Source organism: Xenopus laevis, chromosome 9_10L (genome assembly GCF_017654675.1).
Source record: "Xenopus laevis strain J_2021 chromosome 9_10L, Xenopus_laevis_v10.1, whole genome shotgun sequence".
NCBI lineage: Eukaryota > Metazoa > Chordata > Amphibia > Anura > Pipidae > Xenopus > Xenopus laevis.
Window position 1 is genome coordinate 42,644,626 of NC_054387.1, and position 20,645 is coordinate 42,665,270.

At 42.8% G+C, this 20,645-nt stretch overlaps 2 protein-coding genes across 4 annotated transcripts in view; one reads left to right on the forward strand and one right to left on the reverse strand.

Annotated features, from left to right (window-relative positions):
* Positions 1-5,028: 5,028 nt before the first annotated feature.
* LOC121398315 (transcription factor TBF1-like) lies at positions 5,029-7,092 on the reverse strand. The gene is made up of 2 exons (XM_041577408.1): positions 6,529-7,092; positions 5,029-5,463 (listed from the first exon to the last, which is right to left on the reverse strand). Exons 1-2 carry the CDS (start codon positions 6,600-6,602, stop codon positions 5,157-5,159), a joined length of 381 nt encoding a protein of 126 aa, XP_041433342.1. The 5' UTR covers positions 6,603-7,092; the 3' UTR covers positions 5,029-5,156.
* Positions 7,093-14,405: 7,313 nt separating this feature from the next.
* Positions 14,406-20,645, forward strand: part of plcg1.L (phospholipase C gamma 1 L homeolog) — a 60,181-nt gene continuing 53,941 nt past the window's right edge. The window contains exons 1-2 of one of the 3 annotated variants that reach the window (XM_018234170.2): positions 14,406-14,561; positions 14,868-15,196. In XM_018234170.2, the coding sequence (XP_018089659.1) occupies positions 14,968-15,196 (229 nt within the window). In that variant the 5' untranslated portion in view covers positions 14,406-14,561; positions 14,868-14,967. 3 annotated transcript variants of the gene reach the window in all.

Below are 20,645 nucleotides of genomic sequence, written 5' to 3' on the forward strand. Positions count from 1 at the left end.
CCGCTTCTCTGGCTTACCTGGAAAACTACCTTCCTTCTGGCCATTGCCACTGCAAGACGTGTTTCTGAGCTTGGCGCACTGTCATGCAAACCACCTTTCCTCGTTTTTCACCATGATAGGGCGGTTCTGCGCACCATTCCATCTTTTTTGCCTAAAGTTGTATCTGATTTTCACTTAAACCAAGAGATTACTATACCGACCTTTTGTCCCTCACCTTCCAATCCTAAGGAGAGGGCTCTACATACCCTGGATCCTGTCAAAGCCCTAAAGTTTTACCTGCACAGAGTACAGGACTTTCGCAAAGTGGACTCCTTACTTGTCATTCCTTCAGGCCCCCACCAAGGGGGCGCGGCCACAAAATCATCCATTTCACGCTGGATCAAGCAAGCGATTCAACGAGCCTACGTGGCACGTGGAAGAACGCCACCATCTAGACTCACAGCCCACTATACTAGGGGAATGAGTACGTCCTGGGCGTTCAGGAACCAAGCATCAGCAGAACAGCTGTGCAAGGCAGCTACGTGGACCTCTGTCCACTCCTTTTCAAAGTTTTACCATTTCGATACCTTTGCGGCTTCTGACACTCGCTTTGGCAGAATGGTGCTTCAAGCTGCTGTGGTTACTTCCACCTAGGCCTCACTCTCCCTCCCGGAGATTTAAGGGGACAGCTTTGGTACGTCCCCACTGTCCCTGTGTCCCCCACGATGACTTAGAGAAAAGGAGATTTTGTGTACTCACCGTTAAATCTTTTTCTCTTGGTCACTTGGGGGACACAGGGCTTCCCTCCCTGGACTGAGGCCTTCATTTTTCCGTTAGACATGTTTAATAGTAGGTTTTACGGTTAATTAAATTTTTCCTGTTGACTTTGGAACAAACTGATCTAAGCTCCGCCTGCTGGGGGTATAGCCAGTAGAGGAGGGGCTAAGTTTTTCCTACTGTTGTGTCCTGCCCTCCTGGATGTACCAGCTATACCCCACTGTCCCTGTGTCCCCCAAGTGACCAAGAGAAAAAGATTTAACGGTGAGTACACAAAATCTCCTTTTTGCACAGCCTATCTATTTACCCAGTAGTAGTTAGGCAGGCTTCCTTTAAAATAAAATTTGGGAATTGATGCGGGTACATCCACGTCTTGCCCATGTGCCACATCTGTGTTAGATTGCACAACTTTTTGCAACTCATTCCTGGAACTCGGCGTTGTCTGTGGACAGCAGATGTATTATGGGTGGGAATGAGAGTGCTGCACTGGAGCAGGTGCCTCCGACAATATGACTGGAGGACCGGCCTCTTGGAAGTGATTCATGGTATATCTAGTGTAAGTCATTCTAAAACAACTGGACTTGCCGAGTAATCATTAAAGATGTTTGAGTTGAACTGAAGAAGCTGCTTGGATTAGTAGTGAAACATTTTTAATGGTTACTCGGCAAGTCCAGTTGTTTTAGAATGACTTATACTAGATATACCATGACCTGGATGAATGAAAATCGTCATAGTCATTCATGGTGTAACAGAAGAATTTGATGGAAAAACAAGTTCAGCATCATCGCTAAGAGGCTGAACCTGCAACACAAATATGACACATTTGTAGGGATGCACCGAATCCACTATTTTGGATTTGGCTGAACACTCGAATCCTTCACAAAAGATTCGGCCAATCCAAATACTAATTTGCATATGGGATGGGAAGGGGAAAACATGTTTTACTTTCTTGTTTTGTGACAAAAAGTCGCACAATTTACCTTCCCACCCCTAATTTGCTTATTGGGTATGGATTTGGTTCGGCCGGGCAGAAGGATTCTGAACTTAATCCTGGATTTGTTGCACATTTGCACCTATGTAACAATAGATAGACGGGAGCCTTAACAACCACGGGTAGTGTTTGAATAAAAAAAGTCTTTATTACCAAGCATCTTTAAAAACACAAACAGGTATCCTCCTGGAGCTCTTTAACTAAACCAGAACGTGTCTAGTCACCTGACGCGTTTCGTGCCTCTCTTTGTCAATTCATCAGAGGTGGAGTCTAGTCCTAGCTCTCTGCCTTATATAGTGTATACAATTAAAACAATATACCCTTTAAAATTTAGACAAATACAAGATTCCTCAGCACTCAACCCATTATCAATATATTTAAGACAGCGACATTTTGTGCATACTGCTACTGAAAAATGCCTTACCCTTTAAACAAAACAGGGATTGTTTGTCCATATATTGCAATATATTTAAGCTGGCCAACTACGTCAAAGTCATCCCATATCTGGCCAGTCCTATGCTCAATTTTCATCTGATTCATTAAGAATTCTATGGTTTAAAATTTACATATTACACTTTTGGTTTATTGTCAGGCTATAATAAAGACTTTTTTTATTCAAACACTACCCGTGGTTGTTAAGGCTCCCGTCTATCTATTGTTACTTTGGACGTTGTCATTGTGTCTGGAGCGGAGTCCGGTCGACGGAGGGCCACCACGAAGGTAGATGCGGACCAGTAATTTGTATGCACATTTGCACCTATGCTCCTAGCCAATGTGTGAGACAGATTTTAGTGTGAGAATGAAAGTTTACTATTTCCTTACCAGAATGTACCCCATGTGTCTGCTCTGACAGCCCCAAGCCATGTCAATGTGCACTCTGAGAGGTGAGGAGAGGAAAAGGAGCCTAAAAAATGTACTACTTAGTATAAACCCCCATAGTATAAATGGATAAACAAACACTTTTATTCCTGAGTTACTGAACTTAAAGGAGAAAAAAAGAGTAAATCACTGACAAGTGCCAAAATCAAAAAACCCTCATTACATTTGTACATCCCACTGCCCGATGTTACAGTTGCTTTGGCCATTTGACCACCATCTTGGTCTTTCTTGCCCATGTCCGTCTTTAGGGTGGATAATAGATAATGTGGGTTTGCCATGTGACTATTGTGGCATCACTTCCAACATTAGCCGGCAGAAGTGACATCACTCATTCTATTATATTGCATAGAAATGTGCTGGAGACGTGGATCAGTAACATGGATGCAGTATATATAGTGAATAAAGTACCCCCTCTTGTAAAATACAAGGATATTATAAGTTACCGAGGAGTTTCATGACCATATAACTTCTAATATCCTCATATTTTGCAACGGGGGTACTTTATTTATTATAATACAGTTTCAGTGAGTCGTGAAATTACATCAGAACTCACCGTTTATAACTGATGACATCAGAACTCACCGTTTATAAGGATATAATTTACAGGATATTCATGGCTTTTGTGTATATATATATATATATATATATATATATATATATATAATGTTATTGGCCTTTCCAATGGGCAATTGGACTGTCCCCCCCAAGTGCTTATATGGGCAAAGATCCCCGATATCTACACTTCTACTGTTTCTATTCCCTGGGCATGGCCATGTCCTGACTAAGATGCTATTAGGAGATACAGTGCCCCAGGCATATCTCTTGTCCTGTTAAACCACTTTGTACAACTTCCGCTGGCCTAGATTTCTGCTTTTCTGACCAAGGGAAAGAGAGCAGCTAATTAAATACAAGAACAAAGAATAAGAACTAGTACTTAGTGGCTCCTGCTATGGTTAATAATAATGAAACCATGTTTCAGCCTAAACTGAACTTAGAAAAGAGAACATCAGGGAGTTCAATTTTATCTCTTAATATATACAAAACTCAAACTGATGCACCCGCCAACTGTTTGCTTTTATTGTCTCCAGCAGTGCTCCAGTAGTCTCCATGCAGGACATATGGCCTAGCAAACAATAGAGTGTGCATTGTAGGTTGAATAAAAAATGTAATACTCCATCATTGCATTAGCAGGAATCCCCTCACCATAGTCTCATAACCAAAATCAATCTAGTATAAGCATTTCCCTAGATAAAGCACATTCATATACTAGATTTATCAAAGGTCGAGGTGAAGTTTCAATTTTTTGTGTACTTCGACGACAGAATATTCCAACTTTGATTCGAATTTGAAAAAACTTCGAAATTCAAAGGTCGAATTTTTTGGACGTACTGTCTCTTTAGAACTTTGACCATTCGCCACCTAAGAGCTGCCGAAGTGCTGTTTTAGCCTATGGGTGACTTCCTAGAACCTATATGGAGGCAATTGGGGGAGTTTCAGAGATCGAAGGTCAAAGTAAAAAAAAACTTTGACTCGAAATAGCGCTACTTCGACCCCAAAAAACTTCCTCCACCATACCGTTGGTCTTTTTGAATTCGACGTTTTTTTAACTTTGAACTGCGACCTTTGATAAATATGCCCCTAAATGTCTGGTATGGTATCTGGCTGGTGGTTGGAATTTGGGCTGGGCATCCCTAACAGACAATGATTCAGAGGAAGGCAAAAACCCTAGAACAGTGTCAGACTGGGACACCAGGGTCCCACCAAAAAAACCTTAGACCCACTCTCAGTACTATTATTCTTCCTTTCCTTACCCAACCTCTATTCTCCTAGTCTCTTTTCTTTATATACTATAATCTATTATTCCTTTGTTTTTATAGATTAGGGAATGGCCATGAAATAGGCCAAATGTTTAGCAGCATGAGGGCCACTGACACCTGGGCCCACCGGGACTTTTCCTGGTATCCCGGTGGGCCAGTCCGACATTGCCTAGAGTGCTCGGCCAATCTGCACTTAAGGGAAAAAATTCCTTCCTGACTCCAATTGGCAGTATTACTCCCTGAATCATGGCTTTATATGTACGTATGTGTGGGAGGGAGGGACAGTGAATGTGTGAAACCCTCAAATAAGAATAAATTACAGGCAAATGATTTGTTTTAATGACATAAGATAATTTATCAGCATATCAGCTTTTACCTTTAATTCTTATATTGATCAGCTCATGCGAGTCTAGTTCCTATTGAGAAAACCCATTTCCAATGAAGAAGATGAAGGCAGAGCTATATCAGCCCTATGAGAGTTACCATACCTCCCGCTTATTGGCCTACTAGAGAAACAGCAGTGCTATCTTGAGATCAGATCTCTGCTCAGAGCTGCAACCTAGTATAACCTATAGACAGCCATACCCTGGCCAGTTGGGGAAATTCTCTGACTGATCAGGCCACATGCAAAAAATACAGAGGGCATACAAGGGCAACACTATGACAGCCTTTCAACATCTCCAATCATTTGGGCAGACAGCCTGACTGGAAGGCTATAAAGTACATGAGAGCCAACAAGGTGCATTAGCATATGAAAATAGAAAGCCAGTAATTAGATATATTACCCAAATCCTTTGGAGTCTGAGTGTAACCCTTCTTCTCAGGGTTGGCCGATGTTGTTCAGCAGGAACATCTTCCTCTTGTTCCTGCTGTCCTTCCAGCTGTTCATCCTGTTCCAGATGTTGTTCCTCCTCCTGTTGCTGCACCACCTGTTGTTTCTCTTCGTTCTCTTTTGGTTCCTCCTGATGTTGTTCACCTTCCTGTAGGTGGTCTTCCTCCTTTTCCTCAACTTGACTGATCCTAAAGGGGAAAATATGGAAAACAAATTCAGTGTAGTGTTGAGACTACAAATATAATAACTGGAGGAATAATAGACCCTGATAGTCTTTACCTGAGCGATGACTTTATACCTGCTACAAACCTGTGTCTATCGTAACAAATGTGGGTGGTTACTAAGCTGAGTAGGTTCCATGCTCTGTTGGAGGGATAGGCTTCATCTCAATGAGTAGAGAGCACCAACACCTACTCCTTTGATGTGGGGGGGGGGCATTTAGTATATTGTGTGGGCAGATCAGAGCAAACTGACAGACCAGCTCAAATTTTAGTGAAAAATGGGATGAAAGCTTTCTTGTGTTGAGGCCATTGTATAGAACCTATTTCTCCCCACTCTTTGCCTGGCATGAATGGTACTTAACTCACAATTTATACTACTGCAAAGCCACACTTCAACTGGTTGTATATGTGACTTTTTCTGTTTAACCCCAATAGATGTCTAATTGTAGGCTGCAGCTGAGGAATTCTGGGAGAATGTGGTGACGGCTGTAGTCCACGAAAAAAGCAGGGGAATATGAAACCGTGAAATCATGAAGGGCTCGGCATTGGTGCCTTCATCTAGACCAGGGATCCCCAAACTTTTGAACCCGTGAGCAACATTCAGAAGTAAAAGGAGTTGGGGAGCAACACTACCATGAAAAATGTTCTTGGGGTGCCAAATAAGGGCTGTGATTGGTCATTTAGTAGCCCCTATGTGGATTGTCAGCCTACATTGAGACTCAGTTTGGCAGTGCACCTGGTTTTTATACAACCAAAACTTGCCTCCAAGCCTGGAATTCAAAAATAAGCACCTGCTTTGAGGCCACTGGGAGCAACATCCAAGGGGTTGGAGAGCAACATGTTGCTCAGGAGCTACTGGTTGGGGATCACTCATCTAGACATTGCTCAGGAGGAAAGCTAATTTTAACTGGCTACTTGCTCTATCATTTTGGAAATGGCAGTGCTCTGACTGACTACATACATTGTTTACTATATAAATATTGTTCTTATGTGTCATAAACTGGAATGGAAAATAAATTGTAAAATACATACACAGTATATTCTTCCGGCTCATTTTCCTCTGCCAACAATTTGCTTTGCAGCCCCTCCAAAACTGATCTCATCATCTGTCGGGGAAGACAGGAGCAAAGGGTAAATAACACATTTATACTCTGTAAAAAACACAATGTTATACAAGCACTGCATTGTACCCATGTTATTATGGTTCCTATATGTTACCAGCCCAGCCGGTAAAACACCTTCCAAGGCCCGGGCCAGTATTACAAATTCACCCGCAATAGATTCAAATGTCGAGTATGTGAATCAAGAAGCTTAAGGCAGGATACCTGCTAATTAGTGTTTATTGTGCATCCACACAATCAATGTAGTTTCCAGTAAATTTGTAATACCCTTAAAAAAAGCCCTTGGCCCGCCCCCAATTCGTTAAGAACTTACGTTTTTTTCAGCCTTCTGGTCATCATGCGATGTTGCTCCACCCCTTTTTGCATCATGGTATGTTGCTCCACCCCCTTTTGCATCATGGACCACCCCCTTTTGTTACCACCCCCACCAGCCGATATATAATTATGTGGATTGCTGCCAGCAGCCTTCTCAACTTTACCGGTCGTTCCTGATTTGAAGGGCATAATATCCAAAATTCTTTTCAAACCCCCTTAAAAATCGCCTCAATAGGATTTTAATATTAGTGCTGCAGCCTGAAAGTCTGGACTAATGTACCCTGCCATTTCAGGTACACAGAGGACCAATCAGCCCACACCAGCCCACTAAATACTGACTTTCTATGGCATCTTATAGCAGCCCCTCTGGCATTTGCCAGAACCCACAGATTGCCAGTCCGAGCCTGGCAACCACAGCCCTTTAGCATAAAGATCTGTGCCTCCAAAGATGCCCCAGTAGCTCCCCATCTTCTTTTCTGCTGATTCACTGCACATGCTCTGTGCTGCTGTCACCTACTGAGCTTAGGGACCCACTCACAATATACAGTACACATAGAATAGAAATGTCACCATATAAGGCTGAGGCTGATTAGTAAGTACTGACCATATAATTGCACCTTCCCATCTGTTACATCCAATTTGGATGTAACAGATGCGAAGGTGCAATTATATGGTCAGGTCTTTCTCTTTTTGCTTATTACTTGACTAAATCACTTGACCCTGCACACCATTTTTCTATGACTATATTTTGATGTATGGTGCTCCCCTACCTTCTACTTCTACGCTTAGTAAATACTAATCAGCTCAGAACCAGCCCAATTCACATCAGAATGTAATAATCAGCCCCATAGCATCAGCATCAGCTTTCAGAGCCCACTGAATATGTATGTGTCAGACATTCCCAAAAAAATCCAAGATGGGAAACCCCTGTGACAACTTTGAAGGCCTGGATCATTACTTCTATAGAGATGCTGAACCTTTAAACTGGTTCAATAACTGTAATTCATAAAATATGGCAAATATATACATTTTTTAGGGTTTGATACTGTATTTAATTTCTAGGCCTTTCTAGCCCCTATCAAACCCTGAACACATACAGTAATGTAGGTTTCTGTGAAATATGCTGCTGCTTTATCACTTCTTGCTAACAATAATCGTAAATAACGTTTGTATTATTGCAGATTTCTGCTATTTAGCTGCAGAAGGAATGCATTAATAAGAGCATGCCACAAGAAGGCGCTATGCAGTTAAAAAAAAACATCCTGTGAGTGTGGTACAAAGAGACCAGAAATCAGGCACACCGGATTTTAGTGCAAGAGATTTATTGTGTCACGGGTAATATTCTTCACTGTATCCAACCAGATGTGCCAATTCATCCTGGACAAGAGGAAATATAAAGGGAAATATAAAGGCAGAACTGAGGTTGCCATGACTTGTTTCCTCTATAGCACCCAGGCACTCCAATTGACAGAAAACTGTAACCACCTTTTCTTATTCGTATTCTTTTTATTCTAGCTTTGTCTATGTTTGCCTTGCACTGATAAAATGATCAGCATTCTCTCCCGGGAATATCCATTTGCTAATAAAGATGTGTTTAACCCAGCTACATGTCCTAAAAACAATACGGTAATGATTTTGTATCTCACCAGGGAAAGCCACTGCTGCTTTTGTGGATCTGGAAATGCATAGTGTAGTCCCATGTAGATCTGTAGGTCTGCACCCATACTAGCAGGTTACAGACATGCAGGTTGGTTTTGGAGTTTAGGAGCAGATTCATCCCTGACATGCCCACCTTGAGGCTATAGAGCAGGGGTCCAAAACCTTTTTTACTGGTAAGCCACATTTGAATGTAAAAAAGACTTGGAGAGTAACACAAGCATGAGAAAGTCCATGGGGATGTCAAATAAAGGCTGTTATTGGCTGTTTGGTAGCCCCTATATGAACTGGCAGTCTACAGGAGGCTCTATTTGGCAGAACACCTGGTTTTTATGCAACCAAAAATTGCCTCCAAGCAGGGGCGGGCCAAGGAATTTTGGCACCCTAGGCAAGGGCTTCAATCAGTGCCCCTCCCACCTGGTCCTGCATTACCATTTCCCACCGTACCATTTACATTGTCCCCTGTACCTGTTCTAGCAGCCATTGTGTTGCCTCATGTACCTGTGCCAACACCTATCATATTGCGCCCATTTGTACCTGTGCCAACGGCATTCAATTCCTCAGATTGCTCCCAAGCTCCCAATCTGTACCTGTGCCAGCATAAGCCAAAACATCCATCATATTGTTACCCCCAATCTGTACCTTTGCCAGCGGCAGCCAAAAATCCATCATATTGCCCCCAAATATGTATCTGTGCCAGCAGCAGCCAAAATCCATCATATTGCCCCATATCATCTGTTTACCTGTGCAAGTAGCAACCAAGATATTGCCCACAAATATGTACCTGTGCCAGCAGCTGCCAGAGGGAGGTGGGAAGTGCTTCTGCCCGCAGTACGACTCACGGGGAAGAACAGGCAGTTTATAAAATGAACTATTAAAAGAGCGCCCCCTCCCATGATGGCGCCCTAGGCGGGCGCCTACTCTGCCTACCCCTAGTTCCAGCCCTGCCTCCAAGCCTAGAATTCAAAAATAAGCACCTGCTTTGAGGCCACTGGGAGCAACATCCAAGGGGTTGGTGAGCAACATGTTGCTCGTGAGCTACTGGTTGGGGACCACTGCTATAGAGAATCAAATCAGTAACAGTAAATGCAGGCTGTTCTGCATCAACAGGAGGGCCCCATACACTGGCTGATAAGCTGTCGACTAGGCCAGGAGGACAAAATTGGTGACTTTTAGCTGGACCACTTTATCTGACTTTTGGTTCATGTCCAATATGGTTGTGGAGCAAAATTCATCTGGATCAAGGTCCTCCAGGGTTATACCAAATCACTCTGGACCCAGAAGGTGCTGTGATGAATTTCTCTTCAGTTGTCCAGTAGTCCCATTGGAGCATGGACTGCATCAACTAGTCTTCTGACGGCCTGAATAAGGGCCTATTGTCATCCGATCAGCCCAAGGGTTTGGTGTTCATGGGCAGCTTTACAATCTACCCATAACCAGAGTCGTCTGACCCGCAACTTTGATTGTGAATGAGGGTGTATCCTTTAAAGGTACTATGGAATAGCATCATGGTTCTGGTCTAAAGAAACTATATTCACAGCAGCAGAGTCTATATTGCTTATTGATTACATTGCTTGTTAGGTCTGGATCCAGAATATTGAATTAAACAATTAAAGGACTCACTAGAAGTGTAAGCTAGCACATTAGTTCTATTATTAAGCTCACAGCTGAAGCTATAGGCCTGAGTTTGTGGTTGAGATATTTGTTTGGTGATACACTTTTCCACAAACTCTGCTCACTTTCCTTTGAATAATACCTATTGTTCAGAGCCAGTTTATATCAGATTATCACAAAGGCCTGGATTTCTGCCACTGAACATAAGATACAAAACAGTGTCTGGTGTATTATCAAAGATGACATATGAAGAGGAGAAACAGCCAAACATAAACAGGTTATTCTGGGCAGCTCCTCTACATCTTCTTCTTACCAAGTCAGCTTGGTTATAAGTCGTAGAAGTCCAACATTTATAGAGGTGTAAAAGCCACACTGTAGTGGATTTGTCCAGGGAACAGTAGCACCAGGCTGGAATATAAACAAAATCAACGAGGCAGAGCAAAATAGTATTTTCCCTCCTGAAACAGCTCATAATCTAAGCTCAGTATTTGTGTACCAGGAGAACAACTTAATCAAACCACCATCTTCAAAATCTCTGCAGATTCATATTATCTTACTATTAACAAGGGATATATGCTGCTGAAGAGCTAATTGATTTCAGTTCAATGCATCTTAACATTTCATGAAGTTTTTGGTGAAGTGATGAACAGATCAAGCTTCTTTTCTTCTTCTGTCACAGCAGTTCAAGTTTCTTGAGTTTATTTTAGACACCAAGAACTTTACCAAGGTTTTTTCAGTACATTCAGCTCAATCTTTCAAAGATAATCTTTCATATCTCAAACTAGGTTTCACTTAAAGGGACCACTGTGGTCCAGGAAGAATAGGGGGGGGGTTGCTAATCGTATTCCTTTGGTGGCTGAATATATTGGTTACTCAGTTGTTCTCCTTAGGTTGGAAAGTACCTGTCAAGCTTGCTGTCTTCACTAACTTCCTTGCCGAAAAAACTAGCCCTTGTTTTCTGAAAGGCATGGTTAAAATGGGTTCCTATGAGAAGGTATTAAGTTGTACAAATATTCTGTCCAGAAAGAGCTGGAATCTGTCAAGAGTCAGATCGTTGCCATGTTGGCCTTTCAGTGGACCTTCAAGCACCTACTTATAAGACTCCTGCTGGTGCCAAAGAAAACAAAACTTGTCATACGTGATGTTATTTACTCTTCATGGACTAAAACAAGGCAGTGGGCACAGCTTTCCCGGTCTTTCTGTTGGCTGGAGTGGTGAGGGGGGAGGATGCTTTGTGTGGGTCCTGCTAACAGAAAGAACCATTGGTAGGATCCGAGGGAGTGTCTTTATTTAGTTTGCGTGTCATTTCCTGTCTTTTGCATGGCAGGGGATTAACCCACCAGTGCCTACTGCAAACATAATGACAGCACACAGGATAGGGCAATTTCCCTTGTTCTTCCTGGGTCTGTGTGGCTTTCCTCTGGGTGCTCTGGTTTCTTGTCATAGTGCAAAACCTGATTGATTGTTATGATGAAGGTGACAAGTTCCATTTAAAATCTCGTTGGCACTCATGAACAGATCCATATAAATACAATAAAAACGGCAAAGGCAAATTGCTTAGTGTATGTTAAAAAACATAGGCAAAATTCTGTAGAATTCTAAAAAACGAACAAAAAAAAAACGTTCCAGCTCTGAGAGGGTTAACGGTGGGGGAGTGGCTAGCCTATTTTAAAAGGCAGTGACATAATAAGTGACGTCTGGCAGCTTTCCCGAGCATCCCACACAAGGTGGAAGGAGACAGAGGAGTCTTTCCCTCTCTCTCTCTATGGAAGCAAAACCGATCTCTGACAATGGTCTCTCCTGGGTTGGAATTTAGCCCCAGACAGCTTCTTCCTCATTGGAAATCACTGGCACTTCCTAATGCAATGCTGGGATAGAAATCCTTCTGGACATTCTGCTTGGCTCCTGAATATGGAGAACGAAGCAAAATGCCAGAGGGGCCTCTGTAAGTTGCCATAAACAGTCACTATTTATTGGGCTGGTGGGGGCTGTTTGGGCCTCTGTGTACTTGAAAAGCCAGGGCCTATTTTGAATCTCAGGCCTGTTGGCCATACATGTTAAGATCAATGTGTTAAGCCAGATGGTGAGCCGGACTGGGCTGATCCAATCATTTGGTCCAGGTATCAACCACCAGCTCATAACAACTCTGTATTCTATGCTAACATTCTCAGGCTGAGATCACTTAGAGTTGCAGTAAAACTATAAACACTCCCCTAAAATTTCATCAGCCAAACCCTGCCCTATATTGTTCGCTTTAATCCAAAATATTGTCTTATGGGCCACTTATGACCTTCCCATGAATAGGGGCTCACCAGTTCCACTACTTGCTCACCCATTCCCTTTCACACCTTCCCAGAATGTTACCCCTTTGTTCAGCATTCCATCACACTTTCACCCTGTTTTTGTTTGCAATGGTCAGTGTGTACCAAAGGGATAATGTGTCTATCACATACTGTATTTCAGCCCTGTAGACTACATGTTTCATAAGAGCTTTTTTTAATTTTAAAAAAGGAGGGGCTGATCTGGTCAACCAAGTCCAATGATAGTAACACACATGCATGTTGTACTGGCCAATGCTGTTCCTACCAACCCACTAAAAATATCTCTTGTAGGAATACTTATAAATGCAGCCTTGAGACAGCACACAACCCACACATCGTAAATTAAAGAAAGAAGCAGATTTACTCTGTCTGGAAATAAGCATGATCATAGAACGTCATGTGTATGCACATTTTCATGGATACGTTTGAGTTATATAGGCAACCAAGTTTTTATCAGGATACATACAGTAATTCAGGTGTTAGCACACATTGGGCAGGCATGTGCTGAAATCCTCTAACCTCCTTTCATTAAACTCAATATGAAAAGGAATAAATCTAAGTACCCATTTACTAACAAGGGGTCTGAGGGTTGGGGGCACCGCTAGTGCAGAGAGTGCAACTGCACTCTCTTGCACCACAAGAGCCGAATTTCTAGCTCTTCCAGGAACGACTTTTTACTAGGGATGCACCGAATCCACTATTTTGGATTCCGCCGAACCCCCGAATCCTTTGTGAAAGATTTGGCCGAAAACCGAACCAAATCCGAACACTAATTTGCATATGCAAATTATAATTTGCATATGCAAATAATTTGCATATGCAAATTAGGGGCGGGAAGGGGAAAATGTTTTACTTCCTTGTTTTCTGACAAAAAGTCACGTGATTTCCCTCCCGCCCCTAATTTGCATATGCAAATCGGATTCGGTCAGAAGGATTTGGCCGAATCCGAATCCTGCTGAAAAAGGCCAAATCCTGGCCGAATCCCGAACCGAATCCTGGATTCAGTGCATCCCTACTTTTTACCACTCCTGGCTACTTCTTCTGTGCTGCTGTCTGAGGCAAGTTCCTCCAATCACCTCATTATTGCACCACGCCCCTGCGTGAAACACATTAAAAAAACATGTGTGTGAGAGCCCTAAAGGTGGTCATAAACGGACCAATACAAGCTGCCGATTCTGGACCAAGTTGGCAGTTTATCAGCCTGTGTATGATGCCCTCCAATGGGCCTGCTGAACCAATATCTGGCTGAAAATAATTCAGATATTGATCAGGTTTAAAAATCCAATTGAGACAAGGACCACGTTAGTTCGTTGATGCAGTTCTCCTTTTAGCAGCCTGCATTTCCATATCTGTGATTTTTTAATTGCTTGATCCCAGTTCTAAACGATCCTGATTTTGAACACCTCAATCTTTAATATTGGGGAAATATATGCTTGTTTAGCTATGTCACCAGTTTAATTCTATTCCCCAGCATCACTGTTCAGCATTATGGACTAGACATGCATCCCCCCTCCCACCCCTTCGCTTACCTATACAAATATTCAATACTGCCCATTGCAACCCGCTGTCAAAACCACTATATACACTTTCACTAATCTGGTATAAGTGACATTTACTACATGATTTATCTAAGGAGTTTTATCTAATGAGAATAAATCTAACCATTAAAACCCATCTAAACATCCCACGTGTGATAGTAATGCACCATGTCTTTCATTTGAAACGCTGTGCCATTCTCTCCTCTCTCCTCTATGGGGTGCTGTGGCCAGACCCCTGTTACTAAGAGAGCTAAGAGAGAGTGCAGCCCATTCCATATTAGCACCCCACTCCTCCTTCCAGCAGAGGGGCCCCCAGTCCAGATGTACAGGGCCATGACTAGCATACCCAGAGGGGAGATCCAGAAAACTGGATTATGCCTTTAAGAGGCAGTCCCAGGAAAGAGAGGAGGGGGTGGACTGGCTGCAGTTCCTTTCTGCTTTTAATCCCACTGGAATCTCTATGGATTCACGTTAAGCAGGATACTGCAAGGAGCCATTGGGTGGGTTTGTATTGATTGGCAACTGATATGGCACTCACTCTCCCTCCTGCATCTGAGCCCCCTGGTAGGTGCATTAGCTTGGGTATCTGCAAGAGATCTGCAGCAGGAGAATATGAGCCAGACTTCCTGAGTGTGTGAGCTCTGTGCACATTATTTTACTGTGATCTCTGCCTGCACAGGAGGGAGGAAGAGGAGGAGGAGGAGGGAGGCAGATCTCAGCTCTTAAGCTCAGTTTATAACAATAGAGGGGGTGGAAATGTGTTTGCTAGCCCACTCCTCACACCAGTCCCGGGTTTGATTTCACAGGCACAGCCACTTGCTGATTTGCATTGTCCTCTCATGGCTGGAGGAGCGGTGACCTGCCTGGAGGAACCTGGACGCTGATTCTTCTTCCCTGACTTGGTGGATGTACAGCAGGAGCAGCATGGAATCTCTGCCTCTTATCAATGGATTCGCTGCAGGTGGGCAAAGCGAGGCTGAGCTCACCCATCTGTGCCGGAGTTTGGAAGTGGGCACTGTCATGACCCTCTTCTACTCCAAAAAGTCCCAAAAGCCAGAGAGGAGGACCTTCCAGGTGAAGCTGGAGACAAGGCAGGTTACATGGAGTAGAGGGGCAGATAAAGTGGAAGGAGCAGGTAAGACTCGATCTTTTCTATACCTCATATCTGTATATTCAGACTGTTCATAACTTTCCTACATGGCCGGGCTCATTATTATTGCTAATAAGTATTAATAACACCCCAACATATTCTGCAGGGCTGTACAATAGAAACATACAGATTGCTGGACTGCTTGTATACTGTATAGTTATCAGTGAAAGTCAGGCTACAGCCGCGGCTGAATTAAAACTCATCTGCCCTGCAAGGGATGCTGGGAGTTGCAGTTCAGCAGGAGGGTGACAGGCTGGCCATGCCTTCTGTACTAGACTGACAGCAATGCAATTGCATGGTAAGGATCACATGTTTGCATTGTGGGTTTGTTCATACATTGTATGTATCTGTGTACATAGTTACACATGTATGTATGGATGCACAGATAACGACAAAGATATTTTGTTACAATTTATCTCTGATATCAAGTTACATTGTTTTACATAAATCTGTAACAAAGCAGGCAGTTATTATTATTATTATTATTATTAGCTTTTATATATCACATGCTTTTCTTTTTGCTCATTAATTGAATACATAAAAAGATTTATACACATTTATGTTTGTTCATAGTGATATAGTTTGCGAGAGGCCAGGAATTCTGGGATTCTGGGCCTTCCTGCTACACATTGTTACTGATCTTGGCAAAGGCGACTGTAGCGCTAAATAGAGATGAGTCCCCCCCCCCCAACAATGACTAGATCTCACTGTTGACATAATACACATAGGGGAATATCTGTGTTTAACCGTGCCGGGTCAAGCAACTAAATCAAGTTAAGGCGGCCATACATGCAGAGACGGGCGATATTGGGCTGATCCGATCGTGATCACAATGCCAAGAATACATGCAGTTGGACCGAGGACCGCATTGGTTCGGTCCTCAATCCAGCGGGATTCTTACACCTGGCTGATTGACATCTGCTTGATTTTTGGCCAGATATCGATCAGGGGGCCCCATACACTTCCCAATAAGCTACTGACTTAGTCTGTTGGCAAATTATGTCGTCCCATGTATGGCCTTTAGTCAACTAACACACTGTCGGTGGGATGGGGAGATGTAAACTACAAGGAGAACAAGGGCCCAGACTTGGTGTAGGCAACAGAAAATGTACATCCCTAGTGCCCCACCACCACTGCACCCTAGGCAAATGTCTCTACCCCTAATTCCCAGACCCTGGTGTTTAACCAAGCAACATATGTCACGTTCACATTAATTAATAAATGAAGTAACAGACAAGGTGATGGAGTTGCTAGTGTAGAAATGGCAAATTTGGTCTCTAAATATCCAGTAAAAACGTAACCACCCATGGGCAGATTTGTTTGGAGAGACAGGCAAATGTCTTGACTGCCCCAGGGCCAACAATCAGATCATCCGTAGGGATATTTGACCTTAGAATTAACTTTTACTATGATCTAGACATCCATATTAAACTTCGGCAGCTAACTGGCTGATAGGGTTTACTTGTCCTTAGCAACCAGACAGTGGTTTGAATGAGAGACTGAAAGGTGGATAAGAAAGGGGGTGAAAAGAAAGCAATAACATTTTAAATTGTAAACTGGAAAGAGGCAGAAGGTAAATTAATTAGGGATGCACAGAATCCACTATTTTGGATTCGTCCGAACCCCCGAATCCTTCGCGAAAGATTTGGCCGAATACCAAATCAAATCCGAAGGGTGGGAAGGGGAAAACATTTTTACTTCATTGTTTTGTGACAAAAAGTCACGCGATTTCCCTCTCCACCCCTAACTTACATATGCAAATTAGGATTTGGTTTGGCTGTGCAGAAGGATTCGGCCGAATCCGAATCCAGCTGAAAAAGGCCGAATCCTGGATTTGGTGCATCCCTAAAACTAATAAAAAGTTGCTAAGAATAGGACTTTTTGTAAAGAGCCATATAGCATACTGAGGACTCATTGCCTGAACAATAGTAGGAGTATAATAAAATAAATAAAAGCTTTAAATAGAGGGAATTTCATGCTTCCTCTCACCCTTCACTGATGTGTATGTGCACACATCATAAACACCCCCAAATGACGACAGTCAGTCCCTCATTTATAGTCCTGAAGTCCTGCACCGTCAACTTTTACAAAGTCTACCCCAACAACAGTAAGAGATCAGGGCCCACTCTCCCCCCCCCCCCTGTAAGAGATAATGTACATATAGGCACCCTATTCCATAATATAATGTCAGAAGTCAGCTTAGACTTGTCTGAGACCTTTGACCTCTAATATCCTTGTAATTTACAGTAGTGGGTACATTATCCCTTAAAGTTCTCTGTATAACTCAGCCTGCAACCTTGTGCCTTTATATGGTCACAGAACCCCCTCAGTGACTTGTAATATTCTTATCATTTACATTAGGGGGGTACATTATCCCTTATAATACATGAGTGATACTCAGAGTTCCCTGTATAACTCAGCCTGTAGCCTTGTGCCTTTATATGGTCACAGGATCCCTCAGTGACTTCTAATATCCTTATAATTTACAGTAGGGGGTACATTATCCATTCTAATACATGAGTGATACTCAGAGTTCCCTGTATAACTCAGCCTGCAGCCTTGTGCCTTTATATGGTCACAGAACTCCTCAGTGACTTCTGATATCCTTATCATTTACAGTAGGGGGTACATTATTTCTTATAATACATGAGTGATACTCAGAGTTCCCTGTATAACTCAGCCTGTAGCCTTGTGACTTTATATGGCCACAGAACCCCTCAGTGACTTCTGATATCCTTATCATTTACAGTAGTGGGTACATTATTCCTTAAATAAAACCCAATCTGTTTAATGATCGTTTTATGTAACCCTTAATTTTAGCCAGGAGTATAGTTCCCAGCATCTGCCAGCAGCCTGTTTCCTTAATGAGAGTGCTATTACTAGCATATAATAATCAACAATAGTGTTTAGCCGCACACCACTTACTTGCTTGCTGGGTGCATCCGTATCCCTGGCAGCCTCCAAGCCAAATATTGCACAGATATATGCATTGCACCTGAGGAAGGGGTTCTGACCCCGAAAGCTTGTGCACTCAATAAATCTGCATATGAATTAAGGCATTGCCTGGACATTTTGGTGTGCTCCTTCCCACTTCATATATCTGTAGCATATAATAATCACATCCATGAAGCCCTGTTGTATATTGTTCTTTGTTTTTACACATGAAGCATTTCCTGCAGTGCCGTACAACTGAAATGGGTGTATAAGAGACTGCACTAGTGACATTCAAATAGATCACTGTAGCTTGTCACTTAACAGAAAAAGTCCAATTGCACCATGTAAAATGATCAGTATTATTTACAGCTGAACTCGCATTAAAGCCAAGCTGAACAGTGTATTTTGTAACATTCACATAAATGCTGTTTCCAACTTGATTTTCTGCTGCAAGCATTTGCAGTCTCACTGTCATCTCCTGGTGGGTTTTACTGGGATCCTACAACTAAAGGTCAGAAACGGCTTCCTGTAACCCATACAAAGGAAATTTTGCTTTCTCCTTAGAAACAACAAATAAAATATCCAATATCGTGATCTGCCTTTTTCTTTAAAGGAGAAGTAAAGGTCAAATTACTGGGGTTGGCACATTTTTAGACTCCCGTCCCCCAGTGATTTCTAAGGATGCACCAAATCCAGGATTCGGTTCGGGTTTCGGCCTTTTTCAGCAGGATTTGGATTCGGCTGAATCCTTCTGCACGGCCAAACTGAATCGGAATTTGCATATGCAAATTAGGGGTGGGGAGGGAAATCAGCGACTTTAAGTCACAAAACAAGGAAGCACAAAATGTATACAAATATGCAAATTAGGATTCTGGTTCAGTATTCGGCCGAATCTTTCGCGAAGGATTCGGGGGTTCAGGCCGAATCCAAGTGCATCCCTAATGATTTCAGTCGTTTACCTTCTACTCCAGGCCATTGCTCCTTTTAAAAAAAAAAAGTCACCGACCAGGGTACTTTAATCTGGGTGCCACTGAATTTAGCAGCAAGAATCGTGCTGCAAATTATTTGTTGCAATTTTTGTACTTATCATAAAGGCCTCCTTCATAAAACTTCCATCAGTAGTGTAACTAGATGTCACTGGGCCCCACAGCAAATTATTTTTCAGGCCCCCAAAATGTCTAGAGGTTGACCTGTTTTACCAATATTTATTGAAATTGTATATGAATTAGGGCCTCGTGGGGCCCCTAAACCTCCTGGCCCCCCTCCAGCAGCAGGGTCTGCTTCCTCTGTAGTTACACCCCTGACTGCCGCCCTCAGATGCCAATATGGTAGATACTACCAGTACTGCAGAGCTGCACAGCCATATTAATGGCTTCATTTTTGAGCACAGGACATCTGTTCCCAACTAGGAAGGGGATTATTGGTAATCAGGTGAGCTGTGAATTTGGAGTTTAGTTCCCCTTTAAGGCTATGGCATGAAGGTGTTTATGATTTCCACATTAGGTATTTTGGGCAGGCAGTGGACTTTAAATGCACAAATAAATATTTTTGCAGTTCATGGAAAGTTTGTGAAAACATTCCTGCCCACCGCTGCCTGCCCTTCCCATCCTTGTGCCCCTCGTGTCATTTCCGTTTTTTATGCTTTCCTGACTCGGGGTGCTAATGAGAGTAGCAGGTCAGGTGCAGTTTTCTGAAGTCAGCAAATGTCTGTATTGTGGGTTCAAGTACATGTCCCCTTTATCAGACCTGCCGTGCCCATATCCTGCAATTACTAGTAGGTGAAGGGTCCCAGCAGTGTAGCCAATACTATAACACTATGATACAGAGTGTGTTTATCTACAGGAGCTAAAATAAGCAACTGTAGATGAAAATTGTGTAAAACCGATAAATACCATATTCGATTTCTTATCATCCTAACTTAACTATATCATTGAGCTCTTAACTATAGTGTTCTCCTTAAATGTATGTATTTATTGCTAATAACTTATTATAGCCTGCACGGTTTCTGAGTGAGCTGGTAGTCATGCTGGAGCTATATTGGTTAGTTTTGGCTATGTTCAAGTAGTTGGAAAATACTGCGCAGAACTCTACTAGTCTGTAGCCACATGGAAAAGTGTCATTGTTCACATAACTTTGCAGGCAGGGTTCCCCCACTGACATGGATTTGTACGATTTTCGCACCGTGTGTGGAGAGCCCCGCCATTTTTCGTCCCACGGAGATCGGTCGTTTGGTCGCTGGGACAGGTTAAAAGATTTCTGTCGGCTGACGATAATATCTCTGCGCTTATTGCCAATCGTACGATTTTTCCGAGGGAGACTGTCACTAGCTTTGGTTGAACATAACTTTCGTACGATTGCTGTCAAGGGCAGAACATCAGCTGATCTGTTCTTTTCTACTTTATTTGATTGGAATGTTAGTGGCAGGTCGGGAGATGGGGAAGTCCGATCATACGATGATTCGTACGATTGGATCTTTGCGTCTATGGCCAGCTTAATCCTC